Source organism: Calypte anna, chromosome Z (genome assembly GCF_003957555.1).
Source record: "Calypte anna isolate BGI_N300 chromosome Z, bCalAnn1_v1.p, whole genome shotgun sequence".
NCBI lineage: Eukaryota > Metazoa > Chordata > Aves > Apodiformes > Trochilidae > Calypte > Calypte anna.
The window spans coordinates 37,056,371-37,076,691 of record NC_044274.1 but is presented as its reverse complement, the minus strand read 5'-3'; the positions used below and the strand labels follow the sequence as shown (position 1 = coordinate 37,076,691).

General features: G+C 35.6%; 1 protein-coding gene across 1 annotated transcript in view; it reads right to left on the bottom strand.

Annotated features, from left to right (window-relative positions):
* Nucleotides 1-277: 277 nt before the first annotated feature.
* Nucleotides 278-20,321, bottom strand: part of LOC103539360 (guanine nucleotide-binding protein G(q) subunit alpha) — a 114,509-nt gene continuing 94,465 nt past the window's right edge. The window contains exons 5-7 of the mRNA XM_030466819.1: nucleotides 20,165-20,294; nucleotides 5,971-6,124; nucleotides 278-5,396 (exon numbers count right to left, since the gene is read on the bottom strand). Coding sequence (XP_030322679.1) covers nucleotides 5,206-5,396; nucleotides 5,971-6,124; nucleotides 20,165-20,294 — 475 coding nt within the window. The 3' untranslated portion in view covers nucleotides 278-5,205. The remainder of the gene's footprint in view (nucleotides 5,397-5,970; nucleotides 6,125-20,164; nucleotides 20,295-20,321) is intronic.

The window sequence follows — 20,321 nt, the reverse complement described above, 5'->3', positions numbered from 1 at the left end:
CTATTGTACACAAGCCCCAAAATCCCTTTAATAATACTCTCAAATGGCTCTCTCCATTGTAACAAACCTTACATGTTCTGAATGTTCTGGCCATAAAAAGATTTATCTGGGAAATTTAATATTTAGACAGTGAAGACAGAACATCTATAATTGCAAAGCAATAATGAAACCATACATCTGCCCAGCACTGACCATAACAAGCAGCATTTTGGAAGAATAATAAACCCAAATCATATTTCATAAAAGCTAAATTTCAAGGAATGAAGATACTATAGTATGATGTCATGGACAAAAAATACTGTATTTTTAACCAGCAACATTTTTTAGGGGCAGTAATTGTACAATATTAGTTGTTTCTGTTAAAAAAACCAACAACAACTTCTGTGCCTCAACAACACATAATACATGCATTTAAATTACTCTTTATGAACAGCAAATGATCTTTATTTTTAAATACTGAAAGTTTAAAAACGTATCTGACATCAACTCCACACTCTGCAAAGAAAACAAAAAACTAACAAGCAAAATTAAAAAAAAAAGAAAAAAGAAAAAAAGAAAATTGGTCAAATTAGGATTTCCTGCAGCATGGTTAATGGAGGAATCCAGCAACAGACTTCAGCTTAGACTGTGTTTAAAGAAGCAAAACAACAAACCAACAGATTTACAGTGAGATTCACCTGGCTGCCTTTATATTTGTCACACTGTCTTAAAAATCTCCCTCTGTATTCCTTCCTCTCCTGCAGAAAGGCTACTGTGGAAAAACTGGAGTGAAACTTACAATAAAATCCCCTTAACCAGCTAAATTGTGATCCTCAGTGATTTGTGGACTATACAGAAATGTTTCTGGTTTGACTGATGAAACTCAAAACCAAGAGTCAAAAACCGAGGAAATAGCAGTCACTCTTCAGGTTAAACATATGGTTTTGCAAGATCTCTACTAACTAACAAACTGGACAGGAACAGATAGCTTTATTTGTTTAATGCGTATGAAATTTTAGAATTTATGGTTTATGTTAAAAGAGAGACCATATTTACAAAAGTTTGATATTCTAAAATACCACAGCTAATTACATCAGGAGACTTTACTTTCCTAGCCTATGTCTTTCTCTCCAAAACATACTCACTTTACAGGTCTCTTAGCTAGAGGTAGGTCATTCACAGGCCCTGCTAATACGCTGTGCATATTAACACTTGCTCCCTAACGTAACAGTCTGCAGGATAACCAAGCACAGATCTCCAAGAACAGCAGCACATGTAATAAATTAACTGGGTAATTTTTATTTTTCTCATGTGGATTAACATGTCTTTACTTTTTCCTAATAGTTTTTCTTTTGTGAAGAATGTGTAACAAGGTCATGAGGTTGAGTAATCTCAAAGTCTTCCTCCACACCTTACAACCAAAAGCTGGAAGTCTAGCAAATGTCTTTATATGCAGCCCTTTTCTCCCCATTTAGAGTTTTTGCTAATCATGCAGTCAATTCTGACTGATATCCAGCATAAAAAGTCTCTTCTCCACTTTCAAACTTAAAAAAGTTAATTCACAATCATGTGGCAGTATGATTAAAAATTACAGTCCATACACCTTGACAATCAGAAGAGTCTGAATTATAAAAAGTAAACTGCCCTTATAACTGCACCACCCTATATTTGTAAGGATCGTGCCAGTTAAATTTGTGAAAAAGGCAAGTTTCAGGTTTCTGTAAAACATGTACTACAGCTTTTTTGTGCTAATGAACACCTAGAACACACAGATTCCCAAGAAAGACGTAATCCTTCCCTCCTCCCCCATTTATGACATTCAAAGAAATCACAGAATTTTGGCAAAGTTTAAAGGGTTTCTGGTTTCTGTCTTGGTATTTTTTGCCTTTAGCTTCATGTTAGAGGCACAAACTTCTGGACACAAGCACTATAAGGCATAATAGAAACCACCAAGTAAAACAACAGCAACAACTACACCACCACCACCACCACCACAACGCAATATACTGCAAGTGGGAACAGCTGCGTCATTCAAGAAGGAAATGTTTTTGTAAACTGTCACACCGCAATGCTGTGTTAGGTGATTCATGTAAAGCTTGCCTTAGCATGCCCAGTTTCTTGGAGGGTTTTGTTGGTTTGGCTTTTTTCCCCCCCCTTTCTATTTTTTTTTCTCAGAACATGCTCAAATGACTTAAACATCGCCACAGGTTCAACTTACCTAAAATACATCAGAAGTCGCCCAGTGGCACACACTCCTGAAAACTTTTGCAATCACAATATAACTATAAAGCATGAGTAAACTTTTGTTTGATTTTATACAAAACTCAGAACCACATTTCCTTCTCCCCTATCCAATATCCTATAACAAAACAAAACAAATGAAGAAAACCACACAAACAAACCCCAACCTTTGTTAGACACCATTATCTTTTTTTCTTTTTCTTTTTTTCTTTTTTTTTTTTTTTTTTCTTCTTTTTTTTTTTTCCTTTCTTTTTTGGCTACAGTTCCACTTATAGCACTGAATCCAGTGTGGGCAACCCATTCCCAGGTTAAAAGAAGGGACATCATCAACAGTGGAACTGTGAAAACAGAAGCTCTGCTGCACTTATAGCAAGAACAGGACCAATTTCGTAATGCTGTATGTAAGAGTCACTGCTCTGATCCCCTATTCAGAATGTCAGTGTCACTTTTTACAAACTGCTTTACCTGTATTAAATAAAATGTTTTAACTCTTTGAAAACAGTAATAATAGTGATTTTGTTATTGTTGTTATATCCAAGGTTCCTGCATTTTCTGAAAGATTGATCGACCTGGTGTTCCACATTTTTTCATGGCGTTTTTAGGGCAACAGCATATACCCATTAATATTTCAGTACAGTGGTTTGAAATATCTCTAAATTTGCTTGTCTAATAAAACCTATGAGAAAAGTAACCCAAGAGGAATCTGCCAAATATAAATTAAATTTAAAAGCTTAAATTCCAATCCTGGATATAACAGAGTAAATTGTTCTAGTAAGATTGGTTTCTACACCTGTAATATTGCCCTGAAAAGACTTAAGCACTGTCTTGAATGTGAATGGTCTCTGTCTGGGTGTCTCCAATTTACTTCTATTCAGGAATGTGCAAATGATTTTATACAGCACAATGCTAGTACCACTCTGTACTATAGTAATTTTTTTTGTTTTGTAAATAAAAAACAACAAATCCCTAGTCAGAAATAAACTGACAAAATTTACATTCTTCTCTCTTAAAAAAGTAAATAAAATAACATTATTTAAAATGTGAATTAGCTATAAGACATACAATACAATTACATAGATACATATCAATACAGCACATTCAATTTGCCAAAAATTAATGATTACAAAGCCAATATGGATGCTGCCATATATATATATATATAGATGTATGTACAATGATTATAGCATTCATAATTGCACTATACCTACAACCAGTTTTAAATTACAAGGTGTTTTAAGAGGGAGCAAAAACCAGCAACTGTTCTTACTATTGTTGTTTTGGAGTCGGGAGAGTAAAGGATGAAAAATGTCTCATTAGTATTTATTGTTAACTTTGGTAATCAACTAATAAGCCATTATTTTTTTTTCCACCTCCCATCCGCTGCTATGAAGCAGTAATTTCTGTGTTAAGTGCACTCTAGTGCTACTTGGCATTGCAGATGATCAATCCAATTCATGCCTGAACTCTGAGTTTTCCGTAGCTTGCTAGATATCATGCACCTGGTCAAAAAACACCTTTCAACCCAAGCTGCAGAACAAAGGATCATCAATGCATGCTGCATTTTTGTGGTTAAAAAACTGCACATTTAGATTTCAAGAGTTATTTCCTCATTGTTTTACTTACATTAATAAATCTTTTCTAAAGAACATTGAGAGAGGCTGTTTTTCATGAAAGCCCATCAAATCTCTGTGAATCAGTTAGTTAACAAGCAACCTTAAAAAGAAAGGCTCCTGAATGTGATCTCTCATGAATAGTTTTTCTTGTTATACAACTAAAGGTGCCTTGATATTATTACAGAAAACTCTCTCATGCCATACCTGACATAAGGAGATATTTAAACTATCTTTAAATTAGTAGACCACATGCATGTGCATGTTTTTGGCATGGAACACGTTCTAAGAAAGGGAACATAGAAGCTGAAACTCTTTTACCATTTGGCAGTTGATTCAATCAGGTCAGTTCCCAACCCATCAGTCTGGCATTTCAATCAGTATCTTATGTTTCAAGAGCACTGTTTTTATAAAAAGCCAAATTTGGCAACATTAAATTTATAAAATAAAAATAATTATTTTACTGTGGAAAAAAGAACACTTAGAAAAGCCCTAACTTAAGAAAAAAAATCCCACACAACTGGAAAAAAAAATAACCCACTGTTTCAGGCTGTAGCCATTGGGGAAATGTAGTGTCAATGACATTTCTATTTGGCATCTCTGAGTAAAGTAAAAGAGAAAAAAAATGGCACATGGCAATCAAAAAGAGATTCTAACATATTTCACATACTTCCCAGGTTGTGTCTGAGTTATTTCATTACTGTCTTCTGTGCACCTTTCCAAACTATGAAAATACAATTAAATTTAATATCCATGGACAACTGTAATTCTATTTTGCCATCTCAATACTCTAGTCCAAAAAGCGAAGACAGAATGAAAACACCTATGTCAAAATTTAAAAATCACAGTATCAATACTTTTGATCCTTCAGAGACACTACATACTGCAAAATCAGAATGACTGATGACTTAAATTCTCATGATTGTATTTTCTTGTCCAAATCACCAAACAGAAAATATTTCACCCAGGAATGCAACTGGGAAAAAAAAGGCCATTGTACCTTGTAAAAGATAAGGAGGGGAGAGGAAGGAGAGAGAGAGAAAGGGTCGAGGAAAAATGAAAGCAGCTTGATTTTGCTTCAATAGCAAAAAACTGCTGTTTTGTAAATGTACGACTGAGAATTTAAAACACATTGAGTCACAAGGTTTTGCCTAAAAAAATGAGGAAATGTGCTGTGAATGTACTTCAGCATCTTTTAGTTTTCCTCCATATAGTTTAAATAAAATCATAATATTAACTACAAACTCTGTGGACATTCAGAGAGTCCAGGCCAGCAATAAATTAGTATTACGCAAATTGTTTTCACAGATAATGCAGTCCCTCTTGTACATTTTTAATCACACAAAGTTGGTTTTGGAGGGCCTTCTAGGCACAGTTAGACCAGGTTGTACTCCTTCAAGTTTAACTGTAGGATTGTGTCCTTGACAGCAGCAAAGACGAAGCGGATATTCTCTGTGTCTGTAGCACATGTGAAGTGGGAGTAGATAATTTTGTCACTGTCTGGATTGAGGTCTACAAACATCTTCAGGATGAACTCTCGTGCCGCTTGTGCATCCCGCTGTGGTCCTGATAAACAGGAAGAGAAAGTCAGTTTTCCAAAAGTCAATCATTATTTGAACTTCTATATCAGAAAAAATAAAAGGTCCCACTGTGAGATCCATTTTAGTATGTAGCACAATGAAGCTCTACCCTAAACTGGTTTACCACTGTCAACAGAACTACTCCCTAGCCTATAGCTTTTGTTGAGTGTTTCCATGTGAGCCATTCAAAATCTATGTAAGAAGCACTACATCAATATTTTTCACTTCTTTTCCTCCCAACTATGGTCACTCTCCTTTGTCCTTTCTCCTTCTCTCAGATCTTTACTCCATCTTGTCATTCAGTCTTTAAGTACTAGTCATGCAAGGATGTCTTCATGCGATACACTGACTCCTGGGCACACTTCAGTCCCCCTTCTAATGCTGTTACACTGTGCAGCAGAATTGCTCAGCTTAGTTTAATCAGCCCAATTTGCCATGCTGGCTAGCAGGTCTCCTCCTCATGCTACTTTTTCCCATCTGTCTAGCATTTGGACAGCATTATTAAATTTGCCATTGCTGCAGTGTAAATAGGACATGAGTTCTGGTATCATTATACTTACCATCATACTCTGGAAAATAATCAACTAGATGGGAGTACATAATTTTCTCCTCCAGGAGATCTTTTTTATTTAAGAACAGAATGACTGAAGAGTTCTGGAACCATGGATATGTGATAATTGTCCTAAAGAGTGCTTTGCTTTCTTCCATTCGATTCTGGAATAACAGAGAGAGCAGAATTTTGTTGATCATGGAATTATTTAAATTATTATTTATTTTTTTTTCAAATTCCGTTAATGCAATTTCACTCTACCTGGTAAACAGATCCATAGCATATTTTGCACCTTCCTATCAATATGTAGGGTTCAAGTAACTAAGTCACAATTAATAAGTAAGCAGTTAGCTAAACAAGTAGGGATTTTCCTTTTGCAAATTCAACTGTTCAAGTGCAAGTACACATTACAACACAGGTAATGAACATGAAAACTGTAACAGGTAAATTTGTGAAGTCTGAGTACACAAAATTATACCAGCCAGCAAACTGGTGGCTACTGAATTGGTTCACAGTATGGAACAAGTGGATTGGTAGCATATTGAATTAATTAATGGTAGGGACAAGTATACCACAAAAAGATATAATAAACAATTCAAGCTCTAAAAAGATTATTTATTTTATAGGCCTTTCCCAAACTTTTAATGCAGAGTTAGACAATTTTTAGAAAGTCAGCTTCAAAATCTTTGCAAGTATGTTTGGAGCCTGAGAAAATCTGATCAACACCAAAGGCGTATGACAGAACAAATTAAAAATCTGTAAACTTCCAAATTTGCCTTTACTTTAATTGTTTAGCTGGTCCTGAAAACAACTTTGCATCATAGCTAAAATATAAGAGAAGCACATGGTTCTACCTGTAATACTTTTCTGTTACTGTAGAATTGTTACAATTTAATACAGTTCTGAAGAACTGTAAGGTTGCCATGATGTGGTTAATAAAGAGTCAGAACAAATGGAGTTCAAAACAAACAAATTAACTTATTCCTTTTATTATTATTTGAAGCTTCAGCCCCCTGAGAAAAAGCACCACCAAGTAGGGCCCCAGAGAATAACAGTAAGGAGATGAATCTTAGGGCCATAAGTAGAGCCATAAAACAATCCATCAGATATCTCAGTTTCGTATTAAGAATAACTGTACTTGCATTAATTTGTGTTTTAAAGAGACACAAAAAAACCCCAAATGTAAAAAAAATAAAAACAAAAAAAACCCAGCCAAACAAACCAACACAATAAAACCAAACCCAAAAAACCAAACCAAAAATCCCCAAAATAAACCCCAAAATTATTCTGTTTTATATAAGTTGATGTTTTGATCTCTTATGTCTTAAGATTTTACCACATGCTGGAGTGGTGGGTAAAATAGTCAAAGAAAAACACACAGAGAATGTAATGCAGAGGAGTAAGATCTTTCTTGTAATCAGTTTGTATGACTCACAATGATTTCAATGGTGCCAGGATTTCAGTCAGAGAGGAGAAAAACTGAAATGTCAACAGAGCTGAGCATAAAACTCAAGTCCTTAGAATAACTCTTAATCAGTCTGTGTTTTGTTCTCAACATTTCACACAGACTTTGTTAAACAAGAAAGGTGATGTGAACTACACCGGATATTTTTCACTTTTACAGCTGATGAAAGAGAGAAGGCAATATAAACTTATAAATGACTTTAAATTAGAAATGTTTACTGAAACTCATTAACATTTGATTTATTCTAGTGTGTCATCTAGAAGGTGAAACAGCATTATGACTCAATTAGTAGTTTCTTTGGCAATAAATTTGTTAGCTAATGAAAATCTGTCAGTAACAAAAGTGAACAGAAAACACAACAAAATAACTTTATCTAGAGTAAGTATACCTGCTTTTGACAAAAATCCTTCAAGAGGGCTGCAATATTTTCTTCTATAATGCTATCTTTTTCCCCATACACACAACACAGAATTGCAAATACAAAATAAATAAATCCATTTAGATAAATTTATGACCTTTCCTCCAGCAAAGCTCAAGAAAACTGTGTTTTGCAAATGTTTTTATTATACCCAGAGTACATTTTCATTTTCTGCTTGAAATGGATGGCAAACAAGATGAAGCAGAAAAGGCATGCAGACTAAAGCTACATTGATATCATGCCTAAAAACATTTCTGGCATCTGATCAGCTAAAACATTAACCCTGCAAGTGGTGTGTATCACAGAAGTATCAGCAGACATTCATAATAAAAACAAATAAAATCGTGTCTTCAGTGTAAAAAGAGTATATCTTGTATGATGCATTGACTATGAATACTGTATAGTATGAACTGCATTTCAGAGTCACTTTTTTCCTATAATAAATGTCTCTCAAGTCCTTTTAGATTTATTTGAGGCATCTGATTTCTGTATCTCCTTGATGAGCTATCTACCTCCACACAACAAGCAGATCAGAAGTGACATAGGTTTCCATGATTTTAAGGATAGTTCAATTAATTCAAAACCAATCTGGGATGCCTACTAAGTAGGGAGTATTGTAAAAGAGCCGCTTAGTAAAAAATATTGTAACAAAGGAAATAATTACAGCTTTGAGAAGTTTACAAAAGTAGTCAAGACGTGCAGTCTAACACAACCAAAAAAACCACTTGAACTGCTTTTTAAAAAAAAAAAACATAGTTCAGGATGTCAGCAACTAAGTCAGATTGAGATTACCCCAGCTGCATTCACTTCACTGGGTTCTTTAGCACAATCAAAGCTTCATTTCATACAGAAGCCATTTATCCCCAGAAGTCATCCAGTTAACAATGGTTCCAGGAAGAGTCAGGCTAAATCTGAATCTATTCCTGATTCTGGGAGAGTATCCTTTAATGAGGCAACAGCAGTTGACTGTTGACCTTGCTAATGTTGTCTTAAATTATCCAATCCTAAACAAAACTATCTGGGAGCCACGGAATGTGGGAAAAGATAAAAAATTCACCACATAAGTAAAATTATTTTTTTATGGTACAATGATCTTGCCCTCTACAGTCATATCAGCTGAGAATACTGGAAAGGTAAGACAGTAAAATCTTGCACATCAAATGGTAACTGAGGTACATCAACTACCTCAGTGTAAGGATTATTTCAGAGTGTACATCACTACAGAACAGCACTCACCACACCTCCACTGGCAGAATAAAGTAACCAGCAGGGATTAAGACATCAGGAAAGCTGCAGGTGCATTTAGATAAGACATTTAAGAGAAAATTCTTCACTATGAGCATGGTAAGACATTGGAGCAAGTTGCCAAGGGGAGCAGTGGAGGCCCCATCCCTGGAAGTATTCATGGCCAGGTTAAATGAGGCCTCAAGCAGTGTGGTTTATTGGGAGGAGTCCATGCCCATGCAGAGGGTTGGAAAATAGGTGTTTCCTATAGGGGAATAGGTTTCCAAGACAAACTGCCCTACAATTCTACATTTTTCTAAGCGGGCAAAGGATGACAAACTTTAAAATCTGTTAGGGTCACATGCCTTACGATCCACAAATAACAGGTAGGTCCATGAATTTTTGTTTAAATCACTGAATCATTTGAAACATTCTCAAGAAAAAGACCATAAAATTGTATATTCTCCTCATTCAACAAAAGCGTGGGGAAAAAAAATTACGGTATCAAAACTTACCATTGAGACATACGTAATAAGATGGTACTGCTAGAACTTTAAAGGAGGCATAAGTCAATCGAAGGTGCAGATTTTGCATAATTTATATATTTAACAAATGCCTTCCAAATATCTCATAAAGATCTTAATGAAGAGAATGTTTTCAGTTCATTGCATGACATTCATAACACGATGCATATACTACTACTCTCGTCAGTGGTGTTTCATTGGAAGAAAACCTTAGATGCAACGTCATAGAGGAACTGTCCATGAACTCGTCTGTTTTCTCTGATTATATCAGCTAGTCTAATGAAATTATTGCCTCTTCTTACTGCTTTTTGCATATTTTAGAATTTTTATTGTCTGCAGGGATCCTCTGAATGAAAAATGTCAGCTGTATCTGACAGCATCACAAATTTACAAGGGTGGTTATTGGAGTCATGTCACCTTGACACCTAAAGATCAAACCAAGGAAACTGAAAATCTGTAACTGAAGGTTAACACTGGTGGGGTTTATTCTTGTGGGTTTTTATTTTTCACTCCTGGTTCTTTTATAACTTTATTATGCATAGACCTAGTAATAATACAGTTGAAAACTCAAGAAGACTTGGAGAAGGGGGAAAAATTTAATAAACAAACAATATAACTTCACACATAGGTTGAGGTTTTGTTTTGTTTTGTTTTGCCTCTTTACTGCCACAAACTGCACTTAAAGGACAGACGATATAAACAGAGTGTAAGGAAAACAAGTACCTAGCAAACCCTAAAGAGAAGACATATACTCACTGTATAGTGACCATAGCTATATCTTCTCTTGGTGTGTAGTCATAACATAATAAAACCTAAAGAATCTATCTCTTCAGTTCTCTCCCTGTAACTCATACCCTCAGTTGAGTGGCTTTTCCATTTCTGAACCCTTTCTTAGCAAGTAAATAATAATGCTTACCAGCATTATTGCTGGTAATTATGGGAAATCTCACTGGCTTTTTTGCAATCCCTGCTCTTAAGGGGAAGGAGGACAGGTTCTAATTAAATACAAAATAAACTCTCAGCACTTTTTAAAAACTGTTCCAAATGCCAGCATTATAAACTTGAAAATAACAGGTATTATTATGAAAAACAGTTAGACTCTGGCTTCTGCTTTTGAAACTAGTCCACGTACTGCATTAAACTGTTTGCTTTTCAAAGTTTTTTTAACAGAAACCAGAGTAAGAAAGCTTAAAAGAAGGCAAAGGCACTACAAAGAAGCAAAGAAATGAAATGTTACAACTTCTATACTAATGGAAAGTTACAGACTTCCAGGAAAACATGGTAAACTGTATTTTTAATTTAAGACTCTTCTCATTAAACTTTTTACTCAAGAACTGTAACAAAGAGCAAGTATAGTCATGGCAGTAGCTGATATCCAATACAAGCTCTGAAGATGAACATTAGGAGAATAACTAATTTCTTATTAGCACGTAAAGAAGCTGGATTCAGCAAATTCTAACTACAAAAATGCATGTACTTCTGCAGAGCTATACTGCTGCTTATCATTAGGCTTAACTCAAGATCTTGCTGTCAACTGCTTTTAGGAAAGGAATAGTATGATATCATCATATGCTCTTCATTCCTATGTAACTCTTCCCAAGAGGCAATCTTCTACATTCTTGGCAGCAAGATGTTGGGCTGCTTAAATTTGGAGAATTTTGCCTTTATTTGACCAGAAACTACTCGTTTAAAATTAAAATCAGTAACTGCCAGTTTAGTTCCAAAATCAGGCTCTTCATGTGACAAGAATACTGCTCACACATTCAGGGGTCTGGCCTGACCCAGCCAAGGTCTGGCTTCCTGGATGGCTTCTGAGAAAGAGCTAGGTCTACCAGTAGTAAAACCAGTGCAAGTAGATGACTGACATTACTATTACAGCCTATGAGAGCACAGAGAGCATGATTCTGTACATAAGCACCATTAGAGATGCTACTGTACTGCTGATAGCACTAAGCTCCATACAGCATGAATTAATAACAGCCTCTCATTTAATTTGTTTGAATATGAACAGCTGTAAGTGCTCACAGTGACTCACACATCTTCCACAGAAACAATACTTAAATGGCAGCAGTGTTGAGTCAGAGATGTTGGCTGGAAGGCACCTCTGGAGTTCATCTAGTTTTGTTCTTTATTCAAGTCTATTCAAGTAGACTACTGAAAACTCTGAAGCAGGTCAGCCATGGCTTTTTCTGTGCAAGTCTTGAAATCCTCTATATATGGAGATTACAATACCTATAATGTATTGTACACATTATATTGATATTATATTGAAACATATATTTATGTTTCCTAATACATAACTTGAACTTCACAGGCTGCAATTCATTATATTGTCTACCTAGAAAAGTTTGGCTCCACAGCACACTAGAAACTTTTCAGAGATTTGTTGCTAAGCACTAGTGTCCTCTTTACTAGACTAAACAAACTCAGGTTCCTCGCTCTGTCTTCATATATAAGGGTTCTGGGCCCTTCATGCCTTTCCCAACAGCTTATGTGATCATGAAATTATTTTTACAAACTGCAGTTATATCAGAGGGAAAAGGAAAGGAAATAGATGGTGAACAAAAATTTTGATATTTTGTCACTTAGATATGTACTATGTAATTGTTTTGCAAGAATGGAAAGATGTCCTAGAGATTTTTTTAGTAGATTTTTATCTGCTTGAGCAAATACAGTAATTTAGGTCCTGAGCTTACTGTAATAGATTAAACATTTTAACGTGGCTTCACTATTCCAATTTAGAATGATTCAAGGATTAATAAAAAAATACGAAGCAATTTATTTGACTAATCAATCTCCCCTCAGCCTTGTATTTCCTATCTCTGTTTAAGACCAAATCATGGCAGAAAAAAATATTGTTGGATAATTTCTCCAACAAAACCACTTACTATTCTCTGTTTTTCTGTTGCCATTGATAGCTCATACCATTGCAGGGTCACCATTTTCCTTTATTAATCACGCAGCATTATTGCCACAATATTTTATATTTGTTTAAGTAAAGAATGTTTGATAATACAAATTTGTTGAATTACTCACTGTTATGAAGAACAGTTATCCTTAACCAGATGCACTTTTTGTTATGTAAGAAACAATAACAATATTGTTATGCTTCATGATACAGTATTTTTACTGGAAGTAGGGAGAGGATTCAAGGAGTATAGAAGAAGGCCAGCACTGGGGATCTGACCTTCCATCAAATGCAGTGAGAAGGAAGCCCTGCCAAACTAAGCAAGACAGTGAGGCTGTATGAAAAGAGGACAGGAACAGTGGGAAGCAGGCAGCATTTAATTGTTTGTTCAAGTGCTAGGTCTGATTTTATGAGCCAGCTTGAACTCACCTAATTGCCTCCAGAAAAGTATTATTTTGGCTTCAATGGAAAAAGCTGCAGAAAGAAATCTGTGAATAACTAATATACAGGAATGTGCAGCTGGAGCTGTCTCAAAACTTTCTCAGTAGCTGACAGCATTCTCAGCAATGATGCCAACCAATCTTAACAACAACCTCCCTCTGACAGCAGCAGCAGCAGCCTGCAGGCAGCTGACACAAAGAAAATGAGCATCAAGACCACTGTTTTCACCACCCTCCCCAATCTGCTGGCCTGGGCAGCCTTGCTGCCCCACTTAAGTCCATAGTCAGTTCCAAACTGTGGCTACTCAGATTTTCTCATTATGATTTACAGATGACAGCATAAAATTCTCCTATCTTTCACACAACATGGCATTAGCCACTAGTCCAGTGCAAAAATACTATCAAAAAGCACAGAATAAAAAATACAGCAGACAAAATGCCACAAGAGAAATTTCATAACTGAAGAAAGTAATTGTGAAAATACTGGAAAAGCACTAAATCAGTATTTACAAGCTGTATCAGTTGGTACCCAGTGAAGGGAAAGCAGCATTTCCCAGCTAACAAACAGTGCTTTGAAAGAAAAGACCAAGTAAAATATTAATCCGAAGCAACACAGAAGTAGTGGAGTTTCACTGATTAATGTCTTTTCATTGTCTAGAGTGGCATCTAGTGGGCATACTGTAAAATTTACATATTAAATAAAAATGCAGCATCTAATTTTTGTCACAATTATCTGTGGTAAACAGTGTCTGTTGAAAAAAATTAGGATTTCACAGATTATGAGGGACTGAATTTTTTGAAATTAAGACAGAAGGCAGTGAAGTGGTAAACAACATGCATTTTTCCTTCAACAACGTGCACTGTGTATATATATATATATACACACCATATATAGATATTTATGCTAGTAACAAATGTGTATTTGAGCATGAGGGCATTCAGAGACAATAACTGCAGAAGAGATAGTGATGCATGAGTGCTTATTATTTTACCTGGCAAAATCTTCTGTATGTAAATGCTTTTTGTACAACAGTCAGTACTGATTAGCTGTGTCTCCCTACTCCAAAAACAGTTTTCAGCAATTACTTAGGTTGGAGCACTACCTGGCCACCCAAAAACACCTATCGTGTATTCCTGGGTTAGAAATTTAATAGAGCTGCTACATGAAAGCTGGGAAATAAGAGGAAATCAGAAAGTGGGAGGTAAGTGCTGAGTCTTCTACTATGTAAAAGTAAATACAGTATCAAAACTGGAAGCGTTTCAGATTTTTGCCACCAGTAGGAAGTACAGTTTTGCAGCTATATTGGCGTAACTCACCATCTAAGAAAAAACTGGAATGGTTATGCAAATATTTTAAATAGTAATTCCAATGCAGTAAGAGACAACTTCAAATGCAGAGTTCATCAATGATTCCTTTATGTTCTTGACTGGTCTTGAATCTTTCTGCAAACTAGCCTGACAAAAAAAGAAACAAAACAACAAAACCAAAACCAAACCAAAACCACCCAACCAAAAAACAACAGGAAAAAAAAACAAACCACCAAAAACAAACAAACAAAAAAACCCACAAAAAAACCCAAAACCAACCAACCAACCAAAAAACCTCTCAAACAAACAAACATAAAAACCCTCCAAGCTGCTGGTAGAAGACGGGAAAGACATCTCTGTATATGAGAACTCCATTTTAAAATCACCTGGGAGAATAACTCTCACATCTCCAACAAATTAAATTCGCAGCGCTGCACATGCAAATATATAGCAAGTTTATGTCCCCTGAAGAGGGACACATGAACCAAATGACAGATGAAATCCACCAAATCAACATTTTTACAAACTGTCGAAGCACAAAAGTACTGTCCAAAAAAAAAGTAGCCAAAAAACATGGTCCAAACATTGCTGTCAAGTATTTTTTTAAATTAAAAAATGGTCGTTACAATAATTTTGATAAAAAACCAGAATACTGGTTTTCCTTAATATCTCCATATTCTTGAGAAAAACAGGTAAGAATAATTTAAAATTAAAATGTCACTGAAAAAGGCAGTTTTCTGGACAGTTATTGAAAAAAAGTAAGAGCAGTTGTCTTTGCCAGGAATTTCTGCCAACAGCAATGTTAACCAGCAGCATTTCTGTCAGCCTCTGCAAGCTGGTTCACAATCGTTCAACCTTCCATTTCCACGATGAACCACCCACTTTAACAAAGAGACGGAGGCTCAGACTCTTCCTTATGCAAATGCTGCCTATTACTGATACTTTACATTCAAAAGATTCTTTATCCACAAACCAACACAGGCATACATGTGAACAGGTATGAATAGATACCATACCCACAGCAACAAGGTTTGGCAGAGGTGGTTAATGTGTTATTTTTTCTAGTTTCGAAATAAACAATCTGAGTTCTGGAGTTTTTTATTTCCCATGGGAATAACAGTGTTACATAACTATAAGACCATTTGAGGATTTAATTGTATCTGGGAGTTTGTACTATTCCTCTGCTCAATTGCTCTAGATTGCTGAATGCTGATGAAAAAAAAATCAAAACAGCGTAAAGAATTAAGTTTGTTCACAATGCAGAAAAGAGAAGTGCTCTGATCTCAGTATTGTCTTCTTAAAGGATTTTTAGTCTTCGTGTGAAGCCATGTAGGACTTGCCTGTCAATAAGGAACACAAAGCACTGGAAGAGAAGTGGAAGCATGCCCAGATGTGAACAACAAGAGAGTTCTGATGAAGAAAATTAAATACATGCTTCAGATAATTGCCTCCATAAAGAGTGAAAATATTCTGAACTCTGGACTCATGCCACTTATTATTTTCATCACACATCAAAAGAAAGTGCGACTGGAACATTGCATAGATTTGTGACCTGTTAATAGATCACACTGACAAACACTATAAAAGTTCCATGTAGGCTTTGGATACTCGTCACTTTTGCAGATATATTTTCTCCAGATGCAAGCCATGAGCAGTTATGTCTGGATCTACACACCTATATATACACATAAATGAGTTCACACTAAAAATGCCTGTGATGGGTTTCATGTAACTATTTTGATGTCATTTTAATATGTTAGACTCTAACTGAATTATTTTAATAAAGCCAGTAATGAAAGATCTCTACCTATAAAAAAGCCCATTTTTGTATAACTACTATAGACCTGTAAGTACTATATGAAATCATATATATGCCTTGAGACTTTTGGTGTGCTAATGCTGAAGGAGAACAGACACAGGCATCAATAAATACCATCCCTTATTTTGCCTTTTCCAAGTGCTTAACCAGGTCTGCAAAGATAATGAAAACCTTTTTTACAATGAAACCAGATTTTACAGGTACACTGTGATGTCTCTAGTCTTTCAATTACTGTAAGTGGTTCCTCATTCAACTACGAGGACTGGAACACCTATTTACACTTACTGCACTGAGACCATGAGATTTTGTGTTTAGAAGAGCCACCTGTGGGAAGTATTTAAAAGGATCATATCCTGGAACATGGAGTAATATACTTTATCTAGAAAAAATTCTTCATTTAAGACAAGAAGTTGATTTTTAAAATGGAAAAGTTATAAATTGTGCTTTTCTGTATTAGATCCATTGGTATAATTCAGAGAAAAAACCTGACCTATAAGACATAATAAACCACAAATTAGTTTACCAGATGATTCCTTAATTTTATCTTGCCTCTAGTTTTGTGAAGACTTTTCTGAAAAAGTGAAAAAGGTCAAACATCTGATAACTTAAACATGTTCCTTCTTCACATCATACGATATTGATTTACTTAATTTATAGTACTATTTATACTTAATTTATAGTACTATTACTGTAATTAGTTTATTATGTCCTCTGGATCAAATTTTGTCCTAATTTCCACCAATGCATCTAGATAGACTTGCTGTTCTATTAAGGGCAGAATTTGGAACAGTTTCTTATCTCTCATTTCCCATGTATTTAGAAAGAGAAAGACAATTCAAAACTACACATTATCTGAAAATTTAAAATATATATGTCCTTAACAATTTTTCTCATTTTGCATTTGTGCAACAAAATCAGATGCTTAGTTATATACAGTCCTGACATATATTCAGAAGACAAGAGATGATGCTGTTTCTGAGTATTGTCTCTTAGAGGAATATTAGTTCAAGTACAGTTGGGCAGCCATGGTTGCTTTTCTTCAGGCTTGAAGCCCTCAGCTCTCTAACTGCAGACCTTTGCTGTGGGAATGCAATGCCATGTCTGAATCCTGGCTTATTTTCTACGTATAATGTCCCCTCACAGAGTAGTTACATTCCTGCTTCTCCAATGGCATGAAGACACAAACAGTTCCCAGCTAAATCCCACACATACCCAGTGAGTAAAAGTCCTTGAGAGACACTAGTGAGTCCCCTCAACTCAGTATAACCTCATCTGATTTATAAACCAAATGTATTGCTCTTGTATATGCTAAACAAAGTAAGAAATGGACTTAAAATGAGTCTATCAGGCACTACAGTTTGAAACACAGATCAAAAGTCTTAGGAGCTCTAAAACAGCTTCATGATGATGGTCACATAAACACACATGCACCTAGTGGCAAATAATTCGTATTTACTCATGTAAACTGAGATTAATGAAAAAATGTGGTAACTAAAAAGAATCCTACAAATTATTTTAAAACATAGCCTTTAAAAAAAAACATTATGAGGAAAAAGACTTCAGGCAAGAACATGCACTGGACTAATTAGAAAAAGAAAGTAGGCCATTTCACAAAAATCATACTGCTTAATCAGGCCATGAAAGCAAAGCAAAGGCAGTAGCAGAACACTGCAAGTTGTTGAGTCAGTTAATTTCAGCAAGAGGCTCACAGATAAGAGAATGATTAGATTCTATCATAGTATCACACTGATGGCATACATATGAAAAAAGTAGGGCATTTGCACACGCTGTATCACTTTGGTGCTGAAATTTTAATACTGTTCCACAATTCAAATGTTAACTGTACAACAGTACCTCTTGGCTGATTACCAGTCTCAGAGTTAAATTACTGGCTTCTCTACTGAGCCTGTCACACACCAGTGAAGAATAAAGGTATTTTGGGGGGATAAATTTCTTAATACAAAGTCTCAAATAACACATTTAAAACCTTTTCCCTTATTTCTGCCACACCCACATTCAGAAAAACTATGTTTATGCGGAACAACCAAATCCATTCTCCCATGCATTCTGGGACTGCAATCTTTACAGATACAGGGGAGGGAAAAGGAAGAGAGGAAGGTAGTGCTCTGTTATAATAACAATCTAGAAAGAGAGGCTACAGCTTGCTAAAAGCCAAAACTAAGCTGCCCACATAGGTACTGAGACAGTCTGGATCCACCACACAGCTTGAGTAAGGCAAGGCCTAAGGCTGCGGAAAATCACTACTAAGGCTATGTATGTAGGCAGGAAAACAAAAATTATTATAAATTCATTATAAACTGAAGGACAAAAAGCTTCAGAAGCTTTCCACTGCTGTTAACAAGAAACATAAAAAGTTTAGCAGCAAGTTTAGGTGGAAGAACCATCTGCAAGCCAATAAGGAGTTTTACAGCTCTGGCCTCCACTGTATTTTCAAAAAGTGAAAATAAGAAAAGTCAAAACAGCTTTATGAGTAGAGTGGTATTTTCACACAGTTGGGAAGTGGCCATGGAAAAGCTATCATAAGTTTAGGTAACACTTCAGTTGCTGGAGAGCACAAAACATTAAGGAAGTCTTCAGTCAGATGTTCTGTTCAATTGACAGCACATGAGCCCTTTCCCTTTTAGCTTTCGAGGCCACAGAGCAGTTTTATATACTCCAAATGATTCAGCCTAGAAGATATTGCTTTGTCCTCTACAGCAGGGATGTCTATGTCACAGTCTGCACACTGAAGTTATGTGACATACCCGGGCAATGGTTTGAACAAGCCAACTAATTAGAACAGGATACTGTAAAAAGGGAACCAGTCTGGTAAACCTCTCCCTGTGAGAGAGTTCCTACAAACAAGAACTTCTCCCTGTGAGAAAAACACTATAAAAACACTGTGATAAACAGCGAGCATCAGGAAGTTCGGAAGTTGATCCTAGATAGTCAGAAGAGGGCTTGAAATGTATCATAACTGATTTTTCCTCATTATATTTCCAATGTATTTTGCTTCAACTGGTATAATTAAAATGCTTGATACTTCTTTGTTGACTTTATGGCTACAAAAAATAATGCAAACAGAAAAAGACTGAACCAGACACATCTAGCTTGTCTTGAAATGAGCCAAGTCTGACTTGGCTTTTCATCTACATGTAGATAGCTTCCAAAATACACAAGAGATGAAGTTGGCATATCTTATCATCATTTCTGTAGATTCATCTTTTACTTATATGGTTGACTATATAACTGACATAAGCACATCATTCTCTTATGGAAAGACTATAAATGTAAATGCTTTCTGATCTCCCAGACCATATTAAGAAGGAATCCTGAAGAAAGTTCCGCATACAAACCTGAATGACACCTGTTTCACCTTGTTAAGCCAATGATTCTCTTAAGCAGTGAAATAAACATATATGTAGCCATGAAGAATAGTAAAATATTTTCTTTTTTTCACATAACTTTTTAAAGTATGCCTTAAAAGACTTGCACCAGCAGTGCAAGTTTCATGAATAACTGAAAGAAGTCCTCAGGAAAGGCAAAAAAAATGAAAACACTGAATTATCCCCCTGCTCTGTAAAACTGAATGCAAAATACTGGACACTAGTGTGCTTTGCCTCCTTTTGCCATCCATTTTCTAACTTCTGTTATTTTTTGAAATAAAAATACAATATAAATCCTATGGTTTAAGTTAAAGGAATTAAGTTTTCTACGTAATTCCTTTCTAGCTAGAATCTAATTCTGTTCTAGCAAAGAATCTATAACTTTTGCCTTCATTTCCTCCACCTATTTTTGTGGCTCTGCTATATAACATGAACTGCTAAAATAGCTGCACTAAGAATATTTCTCTGCATTCAACTGTATTCCCCTTCAACATAAAACATAGGTTTCTTTTGAATCCTCCATTAATCAAATCAGCCTTGCCATATTTGAAGACTGATGCTCTCCATCCCTTTTGATCCCTGGTAGTGTTGCTCACTTCACTGGCTGCAGTTGTGCATGATTGCTGGTAGGTGCATTTGAAAAACACCTGGGACTGGACAAGTGAAGTTATTTTTTCTTTTAAACTGGTCCTTTTTGCTGATGCTTGCTTACCTCATTGTCTGACTCCACAAGCACTTGATCATATTCACTAAGAGCTACTAGGAACATGATCGATGTGACGTTTTCAAAGCAATGGATCCATTTTCTTCTTTCTGATCGCTGGCCTCCTACATCCACCATTCTGCAAAATTAACAACAACTCTATGAA